The sequence below is a fragment of the Suncus etruscus genome, chromosome 15, assembly GCF_024139225.1.
Source record: "Suncus etruscus isolate mSunEtr1 chromosome 15, mSunEtr1.pri.cur, whole genome shotgun sequence".
NCBI lineage: Eukaryota > Metazoa > Chordata > Mammalia > Eulipotyphla > Soricidae > Suncus > Suncus etruscus.
Window position 1 is genome coordinate 20,918,755 of NC_064862.1, and position 17,317 is coordinate 20,936,071.

The 17,317-nt window shown below is 50.7% G+C and overlaps 1 protein-coding gene across 1 annotated transcript; it reads left to right on the forward strand.

Moving 5' to 3' along the window:
* The first annotated feature begins 266 nt into the window (after positions 1 to 266).
* Positions 267 to 13,195, forward strand: TRAFD1 (TRAF-type zinc finger domain containing 1). Its single transcript, XM_049789390.1, has 11 exons — positions 267 to 319; positions 3,404 to 3,539; positions 4,010 to 4,063; positions 4,993 to 5,404; positions 7,155 to 7,361; positions 7,729 to 7,802; positions 8,491 to 8,721; positions 10,538 to 10,658; positions 11,515 to 11,839; positions 12,370 to 12,442; positions 12,614 to 13,195. The coding sequence occupies exons 1-11, from the start codon at positions 273 to 275 to the stop codon at positions 12,653 to 12,655; spliced, it is 1,722 nt and encodes a 573-aa protein (XP_049645347.1). The 5' UTR covers positions 267 to 272; the 3' UTR covers positions 12,656 to 13,195.
* The last annotated feature ends 4,122 nt before the right edge of the window (positions 13,196 to 17,317 follow it).

The window sequence follows — 17,317 nt, forward strand, 5'->3', positions numbered from 1 at the left end:
TACATGCATGCAAAAGGATGGTGAATCCCAGCATCCCATATGGTCCCTAAAACGCTGCTAGGAGTGACCCAAAAACCAAAAAAAAAGAAAAAAGAAAAAAAAAAAAGAAGAAAACAATAAGGGCAAGGCAACAGTGTGTCGGACATTAAATGAAAAGTGCCAACATTCTCATTCTGGCTTTGGTGACCTTTCTGCTTAGTTGTGTTTTCGAAATCCTGAAGGCAGAAATGAAACTGAAAGTTCATACTCTTTCCTTTCAGAAAAAGCAAAAGATGGCCGAGTTTCTAGGTGAACAGAACACTCGACTGTGTGACAACTGGTAAGAAATTGAATCTAAGAAATACCTAATTGTTTTTCTTGTTGTGTTTCGGGCCACACCCGACTCCTGGTGCTCCTGGTGGATTTTGGGGAACCCTATGTGGTGCTGGGTATTGGACCCAGGTTGACCTTAGCCCTTGCAAAGGCAAGCACTATTGCTCCAGCCCTAGACCAGTGCTTTTGTTTTTGTTTGTTTTGGGGCTACACTCTGCAGTACTCAGGGCTTACTCCTGGCTATATGCTCAAGGATTATTCCTGGAAACCTCAGGAGGACCATATGAGTTGCTAAGAATCAAACCTTGAGGGGCTAGATGTTTGCCTAGCACACAGCTGACCTGGGTTCCATCACCGGCATCCCATCTATTCCCCTGAGCCTGCCAGGAGTGATTTCTGAGCCCCTTTGGGTGTGGCCCCCAACAAAACAAAAACAACAATCAAACATGGGTTGGCTGTGTGCAAGGCAAATGTCCTTCCCACTGTGCTATCTCTTTGGCCCTAGATGGGTGTTCAGAAACTTTTCCTGAGGTGCCACAGCAACTTCTCTGGGGTTGAAGGGCAGTAAGGTTTGTTAGTGAGCTTGGCTCCTTTGTAGAAGAGAGTGGGGGATTTTGGAGAAGCTCCGTCTGAGTTAGTTTTAGATTCACTGAAGGTGTATTTATTTTTGGGTGGGGTGGGCTCAGTCTCTTTCATGGGTTACTCCTGGCCCTGCAAAAATCCTGGCAGGCTCAGGGACTCTGTAGGAAGCGGGGAATTGAACCCGGGTCCATGTACAAGGCAAACGCCCTACCACTGTGCTATCACTCCGGTCCCCCACTTGTATTTTTTTTTTTTTTTTTGTGTGGTTTTTGGGTCACACCCGGCAGTGCTCAGGGGCCACTCCTGGCTCCATGCTCAGAAATTACTCCCGGCAGGCACGGGGGACCATATGGGACGCCGGGATTCGAACCGATGACCTTCTGCATGAAAGGCAAACGCCTTACCTCCATGCTATCTCTCCGGCCCCCCACTTGTATTTTTTTAAGCTTTCCAAGAGACAAGGAAGAACAACTCTTGTGAAAATGAAACTTGGTACAGTTAATGATAAACTGGTTCCTGGTTGGGCTTTTTCTAGAACTCGGTATTTTAGCAATATATTGAAAGCCAAAGAACAATGCAGAGTAGAACTGTTCAGACCACGTTTGACTTGTAGGTCTTGGTTGAAGGAATGAGATACAACATTTTGTGGACCGTGGCCGGCCTTCAAATATGGTCCCCCATGCCTGCCAGGAATTACTGAATAATTGCAATAAAAATCGCATTAGTAAGAAAGTTCCGTTCGGGGTATGCAAATGTTTAATGCAATTTTTTTTCTTACTAATGCGATTTTTTTTTTTTTTGGGGCCACACCCGGTAATGCTCAGGGGTTACTCCTGGCTATATGCTCAGAAGTTGCTCCTGGCTTGGGGGACCATATGGGACACTGGGGGATCGAACCGCGGTCCGTCCAAGGCTAGCGCAGGCAAGGCAGGCACCTTACCTTTAGTGCCACCGCCCGGCCCCTCTAATGCGATTTTTTTATTGCAAATATTCGGTAAGCGAATAATCGTGAATACCTCGCGCCTAGTGCAGACATCATTTCCGCTGCTCCTGCCCGCTGTCCCTTTTTTTTTTGTGACATCCTTATGTGGCCCTGCCTCACCCTGACTTTGCCTCCTGAGGCCCCCAGGTAAATTGAGTTTGAGACCCCTGCTAGGGTATGATATTCTTTTGCTGCATGGAATGAAAAAGATTACACTTCTTGTGAGGGTTTATTGCTTTATAGATATTTTTCATTCTGTTATACTACCCAATTTCTATTTTTTTTGTTTGTTTTTGGGCCACACCCAGCAGTACTCAGGGGTTACTCCTGGCTGTCTGCTCAGAAATAGCTCCTGACAGGCATGGGGGACCATATGGGACACTGGGATTCGATCCAACCACCTTTGGTCCTGGCTTTTGGTAAGGCAAACGCCGCTGTGCTATCTCTCTGGGCCCGAGCATTTGCCTTTCGTGCAGAAGGTCGGTGGTTCGAATCCCGGAGCATTTGCCTTTCATGCAGAAGGTCGGTGGTTCAAATCCCGGTATCCCATATGGTGTGTCCCCCCCTCCCCCCCTCCCCTGTGCTGCCAGGAGCTATTTCTGAGCAGACAGCCAGGAGTAACCCCTGAACAATGCTGGGTGTGGCCCCAAAAATATATATATAAAAGGGCAATTTCTATTTTTTTGTTTGTTTTTGGTTCACATCCAGTGGCACTCAGGCTTGACTCCTGGCTCTTGGGGACCATAAGGGATGCTGGGGATTGAACCCAGGTGCATGCATGACAAACACCCTCTGCTGTGCTGTTGAATAACAGCCCTGGATAAGGCTGGATGGTGATGGATGTTGATGGAGGGTGAGAGGCCTTTCTCCTCCAGCTCAGACCACGGGTCTGAGGGTTCAGGGTAGCAGCGAGGAAATCATCCACAGACAGATTTCAGGAGATATCAGCTTTATTCAAGTCCCTAGCCAACATGTGTGGCTCCTAAGGTAATTTAAAACCTTTCAGGCCAGCTTCATTATTGACCCTGTATTCTAACCCTTTCAGCCATCTCTCCTCCTGCTGCTTCTTCCTTTCTGAATCTCTCCCATTCTGCCAGTCAAACTCCAAATCTCCTTCCTGCCCCTGAGGCAAACCTATTGATCCTTCCCAAAGACCCCTCCCAGAAATGGGCAGGTCTAAGGTTACATAGGACAAATGGGGGACAGGGTAACACTGTGCTATTGCTCTGGCCCCCCAATTTCCACTTTTTTGTTGATTTTATTTTTCTTTATGGGCCACACTCCTGGCATTGCTCCAGGGGATCATATGGGGTGCTCGGTCATATAGTGTGCTGGGAATTTCACCTGGATCAGCTCTGTATACAGGAAAAGCCTCCCTCCCCCTGCACTATTGCTCAGAGCCCCAGCTGATAATTTTAAGAATTTCCAGATTACAGTTTCCTAAGGAGGAAGCGTGGAGAGAAGGCTGCCTCTCCTTGTCCGTGTCTGAGACTAGTGCTTCTCTCTCCCTTGGACTTATTTCTGTAGCAAAAGAGAGATCCCCGAGTTCAACTTCACCATGCACGAGATCCACTGCCAGAGAAACATCAGCGTGTGTCACCTCTGCAAGGAGCCCTTGCCCAAGGCCGAGATGGAGGCGCACCTCACAACTGAGCACTGTCAGGTCAGCCACTCTGCCCAGGGTGGGTGCTGCTAGGGTGGGGTCACCATTGTGTTCAGGGTTTTTTTGTTTGTTTTTGTTTTGGGGACACACCCAGTAGCACTCAGGGGTTACTCCTGTCTCTGCACTCAGAAGTTGCTCCTGGGGGCCAGAGAGATAGCATGGAGGTAGAGCCTTTGCCTTGCCTGCAGAAGGACGGTGGTTCTAGTCCCAGCATCCCATATGGTCCCACGAGCCTCCTGCCAGGAGCCATTTCTGAGGGTAGAGCCAGAAGGAACCCCTGAGTGACCCAAAAAACAAAAACAAAAACAAAAAGGAAGTCCTCCTGGCAGGCTGGGGGATCCTATGGGATGCCGGGATTTGAACCACCGTCCAGCCTGGATGGGCGGTGTGCAAGGCAAACGCACTACCGCTGTGCTATCATCTCTCCAGCCCTAGTCTCATGTGTCTTGATGCTCCACCTCTCCTTGTAGGTGACCTGCAAATGCAACAAGAAGTTGGAGAAGCGACAACTCCAGAGGCATGAGGTCAGTCATCCAGTGGGGAAGGGAGTGGGCGACTGAGGTGCTGGGAGAGCCCAGAGCCTGACTGGTGGGTCTTTGCCCTTGGCCTGCTTAGTGCAGAGCATCTTTTGTTTTTTTGTTGTTATTGCTTTTTTTTTTGGCCACACCCACGGTTCTCAGGGTTACTCCCTGCTCTGCACTCAAAATTACGCCTGGCAGGCTCAGGGGATCATATGGGATGCCAAGGTTCAAACCCGGATCTATCCCTGGTTGGCCACATGCAAGGCAAATGCCCTACCCACTGTGCTATCTCTCTGGCCCTGGCGGTATCTCTTGGGCTTGTCTGAGGTTTTGGTTCTGGCTCTCCAGGTCCTGGTAGAATCTGCTGTGGGCCTTTCTTTCTGATTTTGGGCTGTCACGTAGACCAGTGACAAAACTAGCAGAAAGTGGGTGTTTTATGATTTTCTTTCCGCCTCCAGAATCTCACACAGGGATTGTGTGACCCCCTTCATTTCAGGTTGGGGGTCACATCCTGGGGGTGGTCACACCCTGGGACATCATACCCAAAACTCCATTGCTGGGCTTCTACTTCCCAGCCAGAAGCTGATTCTTTTGAGATTTTGGGGTCACAGTCTGCAGTGTTTGGGGTTACTCCTGGAAAGTTGATTGGGGATATTACTCTGGGAGATATGTGGGTTGTGGTTGTATTCTGATTTCCTACAAGCTGAGCTTGTGCTAGTCTTGGCAGAAGCTGATTGTTTTAAACACAGAAAACTGTGTCAGGGCCTGGGCAAGTCCCCATGCCACCTAGTTCCTTCATCTGGCACCACCCCATGGATCCCCACAGTCCTCCTGAAGCAAACAACCCAGGGTGTCAGGATCTGTCCCTTTGGGGGTCCTCACCACGCTCAGACTTCGATGGCAGGTTAAGCACTTTCATTTCACTCTTGCAGGAAGCCGAGTGTCCCCTGCGACTTGCCCTCTGCCAGCACTGCGATCTGGAACTCTCCATGGCCAAGCTGAAGGAACATGAAGATTACTGTGGCGCCCGGACCGAGTTGTGTGGCAGCTGTGGGCACAACGTCCTGGTGAAGGATCTGAAGACCCACCCCGGAGTCTGCGGGAAGGACCAGGAGGGACGGAAAGCTGGGACCGCCACGTCTCCTAACACCCACGACCAGTCCTGGGGTCAGGACCGATTCTGGATCGCCTCCCAGCTCCTCAGACACATCGAAGCCCTGGACCCACCCACCAGGCTCACCCGGAGACCCCTGAGAGACTTTGATTCGGACCTGTTCCACAATCACAGTCGGAGCCCTGAGCAGAGGAACGTGGAGACCCAGTTCCCGATTCACAACAACCTGCGTGAGTTCTGCTTTTGTTCAGAGACCTGAACAGTGGGAGATAGGAACAGGGTTTGGAAAGCAGACCTCTGGATTCGAGAAACCGGACCATACACTGAATTTTCCTTGAAAACGGGGATGGATGAGGGGCTGGAGTGATAGCACAATGGTAGGGCATTCGCCTTGCATGCAGCTGATCTAGGACAGAGGGTGGTTCTAATCCCAGCATCCCATATGGTCCCCCATGCTTGCCAGGAGCGATTTCTGAGTAGAGAGCCAGGAGTAACTCCTGAGTGTCATTGGGTTTGGTCCAAACTTGAAAAAAAAGAAAAAAAGAAAATGGGATGGGCAGAAGCTCTCTGCCATTGAATTGATTCGAGCTGATGTGGTGATGGGGGCCCAGGCTCTTGGTGCTGTCACACATTGACAAGTCCTGAGCAGCATGCAGTGTGTCTCAGACATCTGCAGGGTAGATGAATTCACTCCCTTCTCAGCGGTTGAATGGATTGGGTACATGAAATTGGAGTTTGGACTGTTGATCTCAATGCTTAGATCGTTCTGCTGTCATCAGAAAACACATTTGGGGCCCGGAGAGATAGCACAGCGGTGTTTGCCTTGCAAGCAGCCGATCCAGGACCTAAGGTGGTTGGTTTGAATCCCGGTGTCCCATATGGTCCCCCGTGCTTGCCAGGAGCTATTTCTTTTTCTTTTATTTTTTTTCTTTCTTTTTTTTTTTTTTTTGGTTTTTGGAGCACACCCGGCAGTGCTCAGGGGTTATTCCTGGCTCCAGGCTCAGAAATCGCTCCTGGCAGGCACGGGGGACCATATGGGACGCTGGGATTCGAACTAATGATCTCCTGCATGAAAGGCAAACGCCTTACCTCCATGCTATCTCTTCGGCCCCAGGAGCTATTTCTGAGCAGACAGCCAGGAGTAACCCCTGAGCACCGCCAGGTGTGGCCCAAAAACCAAAAAAAAAAAAAAAAAAAAAAAAAGGGGGCCGGGCGGTGGCGCTAAAGGTAAGGTGCCTGCCTTGCCTGCGCTAGCCTTGGACGGACCGCGGTTCGATCCCCCGTGTCCCATATGGTCCCCCAAGCCAGGAGCAACTTCTGAGCATATAGCCAGGAGTAACCCCTGAGCATTACCGGGTGTGGCCCAAAAAAATCAAAAAAAAAAAGAAAACACATTTGTCTGAGACAATATTAGTGTCTGCCTCATAGTAAAGCTGTTTATTGAGAAAAAGAATAAGAACAGGGCTGGAGAGATAGCACAGTGGTAGGGCGTTTGCCTTGCACGCAGCTGATCTAGGACAGAGGGTGGTTCGATTCCCAGCATCCCATATGGCCCACTGAATCTGCCAGGAGTGATTTCTGAGTGCAGCCGGGTGTGACCCCTCCCCCCTCCCCCCCAAAAAAAAACCAGACATAAAAAGAGAATAAGAACAGAGCCTTTGCACTTGCCTTGCACATAGCTGACCCAAGTTTGATCTCTTGTACTCCACATAAGTCCTGATGCTTATATGGGGAGTATAAGTCAAATACATCCTTAGTACTGCTGGGTGTGACTCTCCCCAACTGAAAAGAGAATGACATCTCTACTTCTATTTAGTTCTTTTATTTTTAGGGGGTTGAGCCATACCCAGTGGTGCCTAGGAGCAAACCCTGGTGGTGCTTGGGGAGCTGGAGTTGGCTGCCTGTGAGGCTAGCAAGTGCCTTTGACCCAGTATCTTGACTGTATCATGAGTTCTGGTTGATTCTTTTTTCCTCCCGCAGTGGAAGAACAAGAAAGACAGGAAAGGAACCGAAGCAGGCAGCCTTCTCGAGCAGTTGGTGAAGACAGTGCAAACCTGGACTACATGCTGGCTCTCAGCCTGCAGAACGAAGGCCAGGCTACCAGTGTGGCCCAGCAGGACTTATGGAAGGACATGTGTGAGGCCAACCCCGGCCGGGATGGTCTCAGTGCTCCTGATGACAGTCCAGGTGGGCTCGTTTGTTCTTCACTGGCTGCTCTGCTGACCAGGGCAGGCACTGTCTGTACTTCTTATCTGCAGTCATCAAACCCATTTTCTAATTGCCTGGATGTATTTTTTTATTCCCAGGAGCTAGTTAAGAATAATTTGCTAGGGCTGGAGCTGCGGCACAAGTGGTAGAGCATTTGCCTTGCATGTACTAACCTAGGACAGACCCCCCTAGCCCCCGTCTCTGTTTCTTTTAGCAATTTTTTAGCACCTCATGTTGCTGCATGTGAGAAGTACCTTAGGCCAAACATCAGTATAGCTCCCCGGACAGGAGATGGGCTGAAAGAGGTTCAATTATTCTCTGGGTCTGACTGTGGCCTGCCGTGTAGGTGCCGGCGAGACTTTGCTGCCCTGTGAGTTCTGTGAGGAGCTGTACCCGGAGGAGCTGCTCATTGACCATCAGGTGCGTTGCCACTAGTTTGAAAATTCTGCAGCCTTGGAAAAACGGTTGTAAATATGGTGCCTTGAGACATTTTCAAACTCAGAATAATTATGAACAGGGTCTAAACAAAACCCAAAAAATAGCTCAGGGCATAGAGGTGTAGGGCATTTGCCTTGCATGTAGAAGGACTGTGGCTCAAATCCTGGCATCCCATATGGTACCCCAGAGCCTGCCAGGAGCAATATCTAAGCATAGAGCCAGGAGTAATCCCTGAGCGCTGCTGGGTGTGACCCAAAAACAAAAACAAAAAAAAAAAAAGAAAAACAAAATGAAAACGAAAGAAAATGCAGTATTATATTTGTATTCTCCTGCCCCTTTTAGTTTCTCTCCCCAGTATTACTAGTGTTTTTTGTGTGTGGTTTTTTTTTTTTTTTTTTTTGGGTCACACCTGGCAGTTCTCAGGAGTTACTCTTGGCTCTGTGCTCAGAAGTCACCTCTGGCAGGCTCGGGGGACAATATGGGACGCCAGGACTCGAACCACTGTCTGTTCTAGTTCGGCTTTGTGCAAGGCATCCACCCAACTGCTGTGCTGTCTCTCCAGCCCCTCCCCAGTATTAAGCACTATTGACATTGCATGACTCTGAGAAGGTGTTTTAGGGGTGTATTTCCCCCTTAATTTCTCTTTCTTCTCTCATTGTTTTTGAGACAGACAAGCTGTAATCCTTCGTGTGCCTTACCCCCGATCCGCCCACATATTCCTTCTCCGAAAAGTGCGGAGGACCCAGATGTCATCTTCCAGAAGCTTTTGCAAGAGGCGGCAAGGAACCAGCTGGACTCTTTGATGGGCTTGGACAGTTCAGGCCCAGCTGAGGAGAGTGTCATTATCCCATGCGAATTCTGTGGGGTGCAGCTGGAAGAGGAGGTGCTGTTCCATCACCAGGTGCACACAGATGGGTTTTACCCAGCGTGATGGGCAACATTTGGGCATTCCAGGAGAAATTGGAGCCCTGTACTTGCCTGGTGCTTCTAGTCAGCCTCAGAGGGCCTTGTCTATTCCTTGCTGGGGAGAAAATAAAAGGTTTTTTTTTTTTTTTGGTCACACCCAGTGGCACTCAGGGGTCACTCCTAGCTCTGCAGTCAGAACTCGATCCTGGGAGGCACAGGGGACCATATGGGATGCCAAGATTCGAACCAGGGTTCGTCCTGTGTTGGCCTTAACACTGTGCTATCTCTCCAGCCCCTAGGACTACCCAGTTTTTTTGTTTGTTTGTTCGTTTTTTGGGTCACACCTGGCAGCACTCATGTTACTCTGGCTCCATGCTCAGAAATCACCCCTGGCATGCTCCGGGGACCATATGGGATGCCGGGATTCGAACCACCAACCTTCTGCATTAAAGGCAAACACTTTACCTCCATGCTATCTCTCTGGCCCCAGGACTACTCAGTTTTAAGGAGTTATTTTCAGACTGATCTTGTTTGTTAGAGGCAGGTGATTACTGCAGGTCCTGTAGTATTTCTCTTTGTTTAGGTTTTTTTGGGGGGACCACACTCGCCAGTGTTCCGGGGTTATACTCCTGGCTCTGTGCTTCAGGAATTACTTGTGGTGAGGCTCAGGGGACTATATGGGATCCTGGGGACTAAACCCCAGTTGGCCACATGCAAGGCAAGTGCCTTATCCGCTGTCTTACTGTTCCAGTCCTCTGGAGGACTATTTCTGTAGTTGATAAAACTTGCTAGAACACAGATTTAATTTCTGGAATCCAGACTCGACTTTAGGCTGCTCCTCCCTCTCCCCTCTCTGTACTTAGCTCTCTCTCTATTTCTCCTTTTCTTTCCCTCTCTCCTCTTCCTCTTCCTTTTTTTTTTTTTTTTTTGTTTTTGGGTTGTGTTCAGGGGTTACTCCTGGCTCTATGCTCAGAAATTGCTCCTAGCAGGCTTGGGAGACCATATGGGATGCCGGGATTAGAACCACCAACTTTCTGCATGCAGGCAAGGCAAATGTCCTACCTCCGTGCTATCTCTCTGGCTCCTCTCCCTTTCTCATCCTTTACCATTTTCTCCCCCTCTCCCCTTTTTCTCCTTTGTCTCTCTCCTACCTCCCTCTCTCTGCCTTTCCCACGCTCTTCCTCTCTGCATTACCCTCTCTTCGCCCTCTCTTTCCTCTCCCTTTTACACCATGTCTTTCTCCCTCTCTTCCCTCTTCCCTCTCTCCTCCCTATTCCCCATTCTCTCCCCTCCCAGCCTCCTCTCTCCCCTCTCTCTCTCTCTCTCTCTCTCTCTCTCTCTCTCTCTCTCTCTCTCTCTCTCTCTCCCTCTCCCCCTCTCCCCCTCTCCCCCTCTCTACCACTCTCTCTCTCCCACTCTCTACCACTCTCTCTCTCCCACTCTCTCTCCCCTCTTTCTCTTCTTCTAGCTTTCTTTTCCACCCTCCATCTTTCTCTTAAATGGAAAAAAAGAAAAGTAAAGAAGACTCCATTTTAGGTTGGAGTCAGAGGAGGTGGGAAACAGCTATTTTTCCCTGGGCTTCCCTTCTTCCTTCTGGAAATCAGAATTACTTCTGCCACAGAATTACTACTGTCTTGGGTGCCAGTGGGAATAATGCTGCCATCAGATGTGTTTCATTTTAAACTCAGGCTCCCTTAGAGCTTCGCCAGGCTGCCTGTGTTCACCCCACTAGCTGTTGTTTCCTTTATTGCCACTGCTGCGTCCAGGAATGACTCAGTCTGAAGGTACTCATTTTGTTTTTTTCTGGTCAGGACCAGTGTGACCAACGCCCAGTCACAGCAAACCACCCCGTGATGGAGGGGATTCCCAGGCAGGATTCCCGGCCTGAAGTGACCTCACCGGAGCTGCCCAAGAGACGGATCAGACACCAGGGTACTGCCAGGCTGAGCCAAGGCCACGCACCCATTGCTGGCTCAGGCCAACTTACTTCTCTGTTTGCTGTGGTTTTGGAGCCTCACCAGGCAGTGCTGGGGGAGGGGAGGAGAACATGTAGTACCAGGGATCGAACCTGGCACCTGCCTCTATTTCATTTACAGTTCAGTTGCACTCTTTCCCCTTTGCTGCTCTCACAGGTTTGCCCGAGTATGCAGGGGCTCCCTGAAGCCCCCCACAAACCCTTGAGACAGGTCTCCTTTCAGATTAGCGCTTTAGACACAGCCACTAGACTTCCTCAGTGGACAGTGCTTGTTTGGCTACTTAGTACTTCCGAAGATAATTCTTAGTCCTTCCCGGGGCTGCCCTGGGCTCCTGTGTCCAGCTGAAATGTCGCTTCAGACAAACTAGGCTAGGCAGTTGAGCTGCTTTGGAAATGGCTCTAAAGTCCATCCCAGTTACTCCAGGGCTGGATTGCTAAATATCTGGGAGGCTGAATCAAGGACAGACAGATCGGATGCAGTGTCCCGCCCCAGCAGTGGCTCCCGGCTCCCAGCCATCTTTAGGGGACAGGAGTTCTGTATCTTGAGCTTTTTCTTTTTTTTCTCTTATAACAGAAACCATACCCAGTGGTACTCAGCTACTCTTGATTCAGTGTTGGGATCATTCCCAGTGGTACTGGTGGGGGGGGGGGCTTGTGCATGTGCTGGGGACTGAATTCAGCCCCCCCCCCCAAGGTACAAAGCATGCCCTCTACCAGTATCTTCCTGGCTCCAGAATCTATCTTGTTCCCTCCCTGGTTCTGGTATTAATAGCAACAACGGGCTTCTCTACAGCTGGGCTGTTTTCTTTTCAGGAGACCTGTCTTTTGGTTACATGGATAATATCAAGCAGATTAAAGGGGCTGCCTACCCTCTGCCCACCCTGAACAACGGGGTGCCTCCCTACAACCAGCTCTCAGCGCCTACACCTGGCTCCAGGCCCACGGGCCACCCCAGCCCGCCCCAAGTACTGAAGCTCAACAACCTGGACAGCCAAGAGCTCCGTGGGCGGAATCGGATCGGCCACAGTGGGGTGCCGGCCCCGGAACACAGCCCGGCTATTCATTCTGTTCAGAATCTCTACCCTGAAAACCTGGCGCCCCCCTTCCCTCGTGGGCCTGTGGGGAGATACGGAGCAAGGTTAGATCTACCTGCTAGTCTGTCTCTGCCCTCTGCTGGGGTTTTCCTTTATTTTGTCTGCTAGCCCAAAGCTGTGTTTCTGGGGCTCTTGCAGGTTCTTGTTGCTTCTGCTGAGGAGGCTGCACCCAGGCAGTGTTCGGCATTGGGGCTGCTCGGTGACCCTCTGCCAGGCTGTGTGTGCCAGCTGGCTTAATAATTGGGGTTGACCTTGAGGACACTCCCACCAGGTTGGGATGTAGGTGGGAGTTGGATGCAGTGCTGGGGGTCAGCATGATGGCATGCATCTGGCCGATTTGAACCTTGTTTTTCATTTTTGTATTTTGGGCCACACCTAGTGGCACTTGGGTTACTCCTGGCTCTGTGAACAGAAATCACTTCTGACAGGCTCGGGATCAAACCCTGATTGCCCACGTGTAAGGCAAACACTCTACATGCTGTGTATTGCTCCAGCCCCTGAACCCTATTTTTAATTTTTTTTCATGAGCTTCTGTTATGGGGCCTTTTGGAATGGTTCTCCTACTCTTTTTCAGTGGCAGAAATATCCCAGTCACCACAACCTCTGCCAGTCATCGCAGCAGAGCTGCAAAGGTAAGAGGCTGCCTGGTGCCCCTGGAGGCTGAACCGGTGGGATGGGTGGCACCTACTGGCATCAGTCCAGCTGTGGGACCAGAAGTTCCAGAGAAATGTGCCATTTCCAAGGCAAAGCAGAGACCAGTGTTGCGTCTGTATTGTCTATGTAAATATTTGTGTTTTCTTGTTCAGCAGGCCCCTAAGCAGCCGGGAGCTGGAGGAGCTGAGGAAGAGGAGGAGGAGTAGCATGTTTGCAGGGCTTGGCTGTGGTACAGGTGCTGCCCCTGGCCCTGGGGCGGCCACCAGGCCTTGGACTTTTTCTGGTTACAGCCACGTTGTCTCTGGCCTTATGCTTTGGGAGTTGGGGACGTGTAGGGGGGTAAACAGGGAGGCCTCTGTTGCCACTTTAGTGGCTGCCTCTTGGCAAGATATACAATCCAGTCTGTGGCCCACCAAGGCTTCTGTTTTGACATTCTGTCACCACCTGTTTCTTGGTGCTGCCTAGTTCTGGTGGGAGAACCTTCTGGAAACCTGGTAACCACCAGTGATTCTTACCTTCCCTGCAGGGATGGAAACTTGGGGTTTGGGGTAGCTGGTTCTGGGTCTGGCCCCTCTCCCTTCTAGCTTTTGGGCCCCAGCTGAGTGGAGGGAATCTGGGACGTGTTGAGGCCAATTGCAATGTTAGGGACAAGGTGTGGGGGCAGGGCCAGAGAAGTGAACTTGGGGACACTGTTTTCATTTGGAATTTGCCACCACTGCCTAAATTTTTTTTTGTGTGTGTGGGAGCACTGCCAAGGTCTCCCCCCTCGCCCCTCGATCGGACTGGGTTCTTCCCTGAGCATAGCGGAGGCCCAGGCATCAGGTCTTGCTCGGAAAGGGTCCTTGCCCCATCTTTTAATCTTTGCTATTGTCATTATTAACATCCTTGTCATAGAAATAAAGTTTGTATTTGGAGTTCATTGGAGCCTGTGGTCCCTTCTGTGCATGCCGTGGAGGCTTGAGCTGGATGGGGAAGCACCGGAGTCAGACCCGGGGGAGGGAGCAGGCCTGTTAGTGGTGATCTGTGCAGACTATTGGGACATCGGGAAAGGCAAGTTCCAGCAGCCACAGGCCCTGCAGGAGTGAGTTGAAGCCTGGCAAACTTTGTCTGTTCCTGTTGGGCCCAACTGCTGATGCTGTACCCCAGGCAATAATCCAGACAAAAATCATTCTGAAATGACTTACTGTGTGATGTCACTGTCCGCTCCGAAGGACCTTTGCTGTTGGGTCTAAAGATAGAGAGCTGGGGCCAGAGTGATAGCATAGTGGTAGGGCATTTGCCTTGCATGAGGCCAACCCAGGAAGGACTGGGTTGGATCTCCGGCATTCCATATGGTCCCCAAGCCTGCCAGGAGCCAACTTCTGAGTGCAGAACCAGGAGTAACCTGAATGCTGCCGGGTGTGGCCCTGAAACTAAGATGGAGAGCCTAAAACGGGCAGAGAGCCCTCCTAACCCCCACTCCCCAGTAGGCAGGAGGAGGAGCCTTGCCTGAGTGGAGCCTTTCTGGGCTCAGGCAGGTAAAGGTCAAGTTTTGGGCTGAAGAACCCCCCCCCCCCCCAATGTTGGATTAGGTAGTGAGTAAGGCAAGCAGTGGTGGTGGGGTGTTACCTTGTTTTATTATTTAAAAAGAAGTGTGAGTAACCAGTTTTCATTCTTTTCCGGATGATTCTTTACTAGAAGCACCTCTAGACTGGTCCCTTACCCTACCCGCTCTCTTCACCTTAGGGGTGGTCCTTCCTTTTCCAGTAAAGACCTCTGGTCTCAGGGAGAAACTGCTTTCTGTTTCGTTCCCTCTGCTTGTCTGCCTGCTGGTATCTCTTGCCTAGTGAGCAGAAAGCTTGTGGTGGAATTTCCCTGAACCTGTTTTTTTTTTTTTTTTTTTTTGGTTTTGGGGGCCACACCTGTTTGATGCTCAGGGGTTACTCCTGGCTAAGCGCTCAGAAATTGCCCCTGTCTTGGGGGGACCATATGGGACGCCGGGGGATCGAACCGAGGTCCTTCCTTGGCTAGCGCTTGCAAGGCAGACACCTTACCTCTAGCACCACCTCACCAGCCCTCCCTGAACTTGTTTTATTACCTTCAATTTGTGTGGATTATTTCCTGTGCTAGTATTTGCTTCCAGACCCCCTCCTCCCAGTCCCTAGGGATTGGAACTTGAGGCTCTGGCTTCAAAAAGGAAAAGCTTTGGGGCCGGAACTGTGGTGCTAGAGGTAAGGCGCTAGCCTAGGACGGATCTCAGTTCAATCCCCTGGCATCCCATATGGTCCCCCAAGCCAGGAGCAATTTCTGAGCACATAGCCAGGAGTAACCCCTGAGCATCATCGGGTGTGGCTCAAAAGAACAAAGAACAATAAGCAAAAAGGAAAACTGAGTGTTTTATGAGATGATTTTTCATTTTTTGTTTTGGGGGCACACCTGGTGTTACATCTGTCTCTATTTTTGTGGGGGGCCGTATACCCTTTGGTGTTCAGGGGGTACTTCTAGCTCTGCAATTAGAAATCATTCCTAGATTCATGGGGACCATGGAGAATAACTTGGGGGTTGGACAGATTGGTATGCTGGGAGCCCAGAGTCAGTCTTATGCCAATAAACTTCTGGGGTGAGGCCTTCTTGTAATCAGGCCAAGGATTTTTTACCCATTTCCCCACATTTTGCTGGGCCTATGCAAACAATGGCAATTGCCACTTTCACACCTTTACTATTTTTTGTTTTAACACTTATCCTTTAAGAAAGGAAAAAGAAAAACAGCTTAATGAACTTAATTTAAAAAATTTAACATTTAGAAATCATTCCTGGCAGGCTTGGGGGAATGCTGGAAATCAAACTGGGTTTGTCCCGGATAGGCTGCATGCAAGGCAAACACCTTCCCACTGTGCTATCTCTCTGGCCCCCTCAGGGATCACTCTTAACTGGGCTGCCAGGGATAGAGCTGCAAGTGCCTTACCTGCTGCTGTACTATCCCTATACCCTCCATCTTTTTGTTTTATGGCCACATTTGGCAGTTGTTAGGGGTTTTGGCTCTGTGCTAAGGGATCACTTCTTGCAGTGCTTGGGGGACCATATGGGATGCTGGGGATCAAACTCAGTTCAGCCATGTGCAAAGTAAACACTTTTAGTCCCTCAATCTCAATTTTTTTTTTTGTTTTGTTTTTGGGTCACACCCGGCAGCGCTCAGGGGTTCCTCCTGGCAGGCTCGGGGGACCATATGGCAGCACTATGGGATTCGAGCCACCATCCTGCATGCAAGGCAAACTACCTCCATGCTGTCTCTCCAGCCCCCTCGATCTCATTTTTTTTTTTTTTTTTGGTTTTTGGCCACACCCGGCGGTGCTCAGGGGTTACTCCTGGCTGTCTGCTCAGAAATAGCTCCTGGCAGGCACGGGGGACCATATGGGACACCGGGATTCGAACCAACCACCTTTGGCCCTGGATTGGCTGCTTGCAAGGCAAACGCCGCTGTGCTATCTCTCTGGGCCCTCAATCTCATTTCTCAGGAAAGTCATAGACCAAAGATAGGAATGGGAGAACGGACAGCTGATAAACATAATGGATAAGTATGCTAAGTGCAAAATGATCATAGTCAGCTTCAGAGCCTGCTCAAGAAGATCACACACTCTTTAATGGTAAATCGAAATTAGATGAAAGTTATTTATTGGTGCAACATCTCTTTAGTGAGCTTTCTTTACACAGCAGTGTAAACAGCATTGAATTGAATGAAATTTGTTAACTGCAACCATAAATAATTATAATAAATATACATCAAGTAACTTTACAGCACACATTTTTTTTAGGGCCAAGGTTTCACTGTCAGGATGTGGCTGTGCTCCCCCAGGCCAGTCCTGTCAGCAGCAGCATTTCCTCAGTATCTGCAGCCGGGGAGGTTGCTGACTGCCTTCCTAGTCCAGTCAGGGCCATGGGCTCGAGGAGTTTAAGAGACGGAGAAACCATGAGGAAATCTGGAAGGCTCTTTCCTTATGCAGACACATGAGAGGATCCTTGCGGTCAGGACTCCAGCCTGGGCCCTGGAAGAGGCCACTGAGCAGACTCTTCCAGTAGGAAAGTGCTTGCAGGGGGCTCCCTCCAGCCCCAACGGTGGTCCCTGCCTGCCTTGGACACTGCTGTTGTGCCCAGAACCCTTCAGACAGCATTCACCTCGGGTCAGCTCTGCCCGAAGCCAGGGAACTTGCCTACTGGTCCTCGCTGCATCGCCTAAGAGTGAAGGGGTGGGAGGCCACCCGAGTCCACTTCAATCCACACAGCTTCCCGCTAGGCCGGGCCGGCAGACACACTCACACTCAGTATTCACAATATCATACAATAAATACAGCGACGCCGTGAGGACCACCGTGGCCGCAGGATGGCACGTGTTGCTCGGGGCGCAAGTGGGTGGGCCCAGAGCAGCTCGTCCTGAGGCGTGTGTGCACAGGGCAGCAAAGGGGGTGCCTGCCTGCCCCGCATGGCCGTCTGCTTTGGAAGGTCTCACTGGAGTGACCCCCAAGTCAAGCAGAGCACCGCAGACAGCTCTTCAAATGGCCCCGGCCTGGCTCTGACTGTCCACCCCAGAGGCGCAGAAACAAGCTGCCGAGTCTCCCTTGTTGGGAGGAGCCCCTACTCTAGCTGCACCTCTCCCTCCTGCAGCTGGCACAGGCCCAGCCCGGCTCCGAACTCAGGTTGGGTTGGGAACGTACCCTTTGGCTCTTCACTCCTGAGCAGCATCAGAGGGGCACTCGGCAGGGACCCCAGGTAGACAGGAGGGCCGGGGGTTTGGGAGACGGTGGGGGAATGAATCACTGGGATCTTCAGAACCACCCAGACATGAACACAAAGTGCCCCCTGTGTGAGTCTGGCCGGTTTCAAGGCCTGCAGGA

Excerpts from the sequence above, each read along its gene's own strand:
- TRAFD1 (XM_049789390.1), top strand. The coding sequence starts at position 273 with ATGGCCGAGTTTCTAGGTGAACAGAACACTCGACTGTGTGACAACTG. Across the intron at positions 4,064-4,992 it reads GACAACTCCAGAGGCATGAG|GAAGCCGAGTGTCCCCTGCG; the intron begins GTCAGTCATCCA and ends TCACTCTTGCAG. Across the intron at positions 12,443-12,613 it reads CAAAGGTAAGAGGCTGCCTG|CAGCCGGGAGCTGGAGGAGC; the intron begins GTGCCCCTGGAG and ends CAGGCCCCTAAG.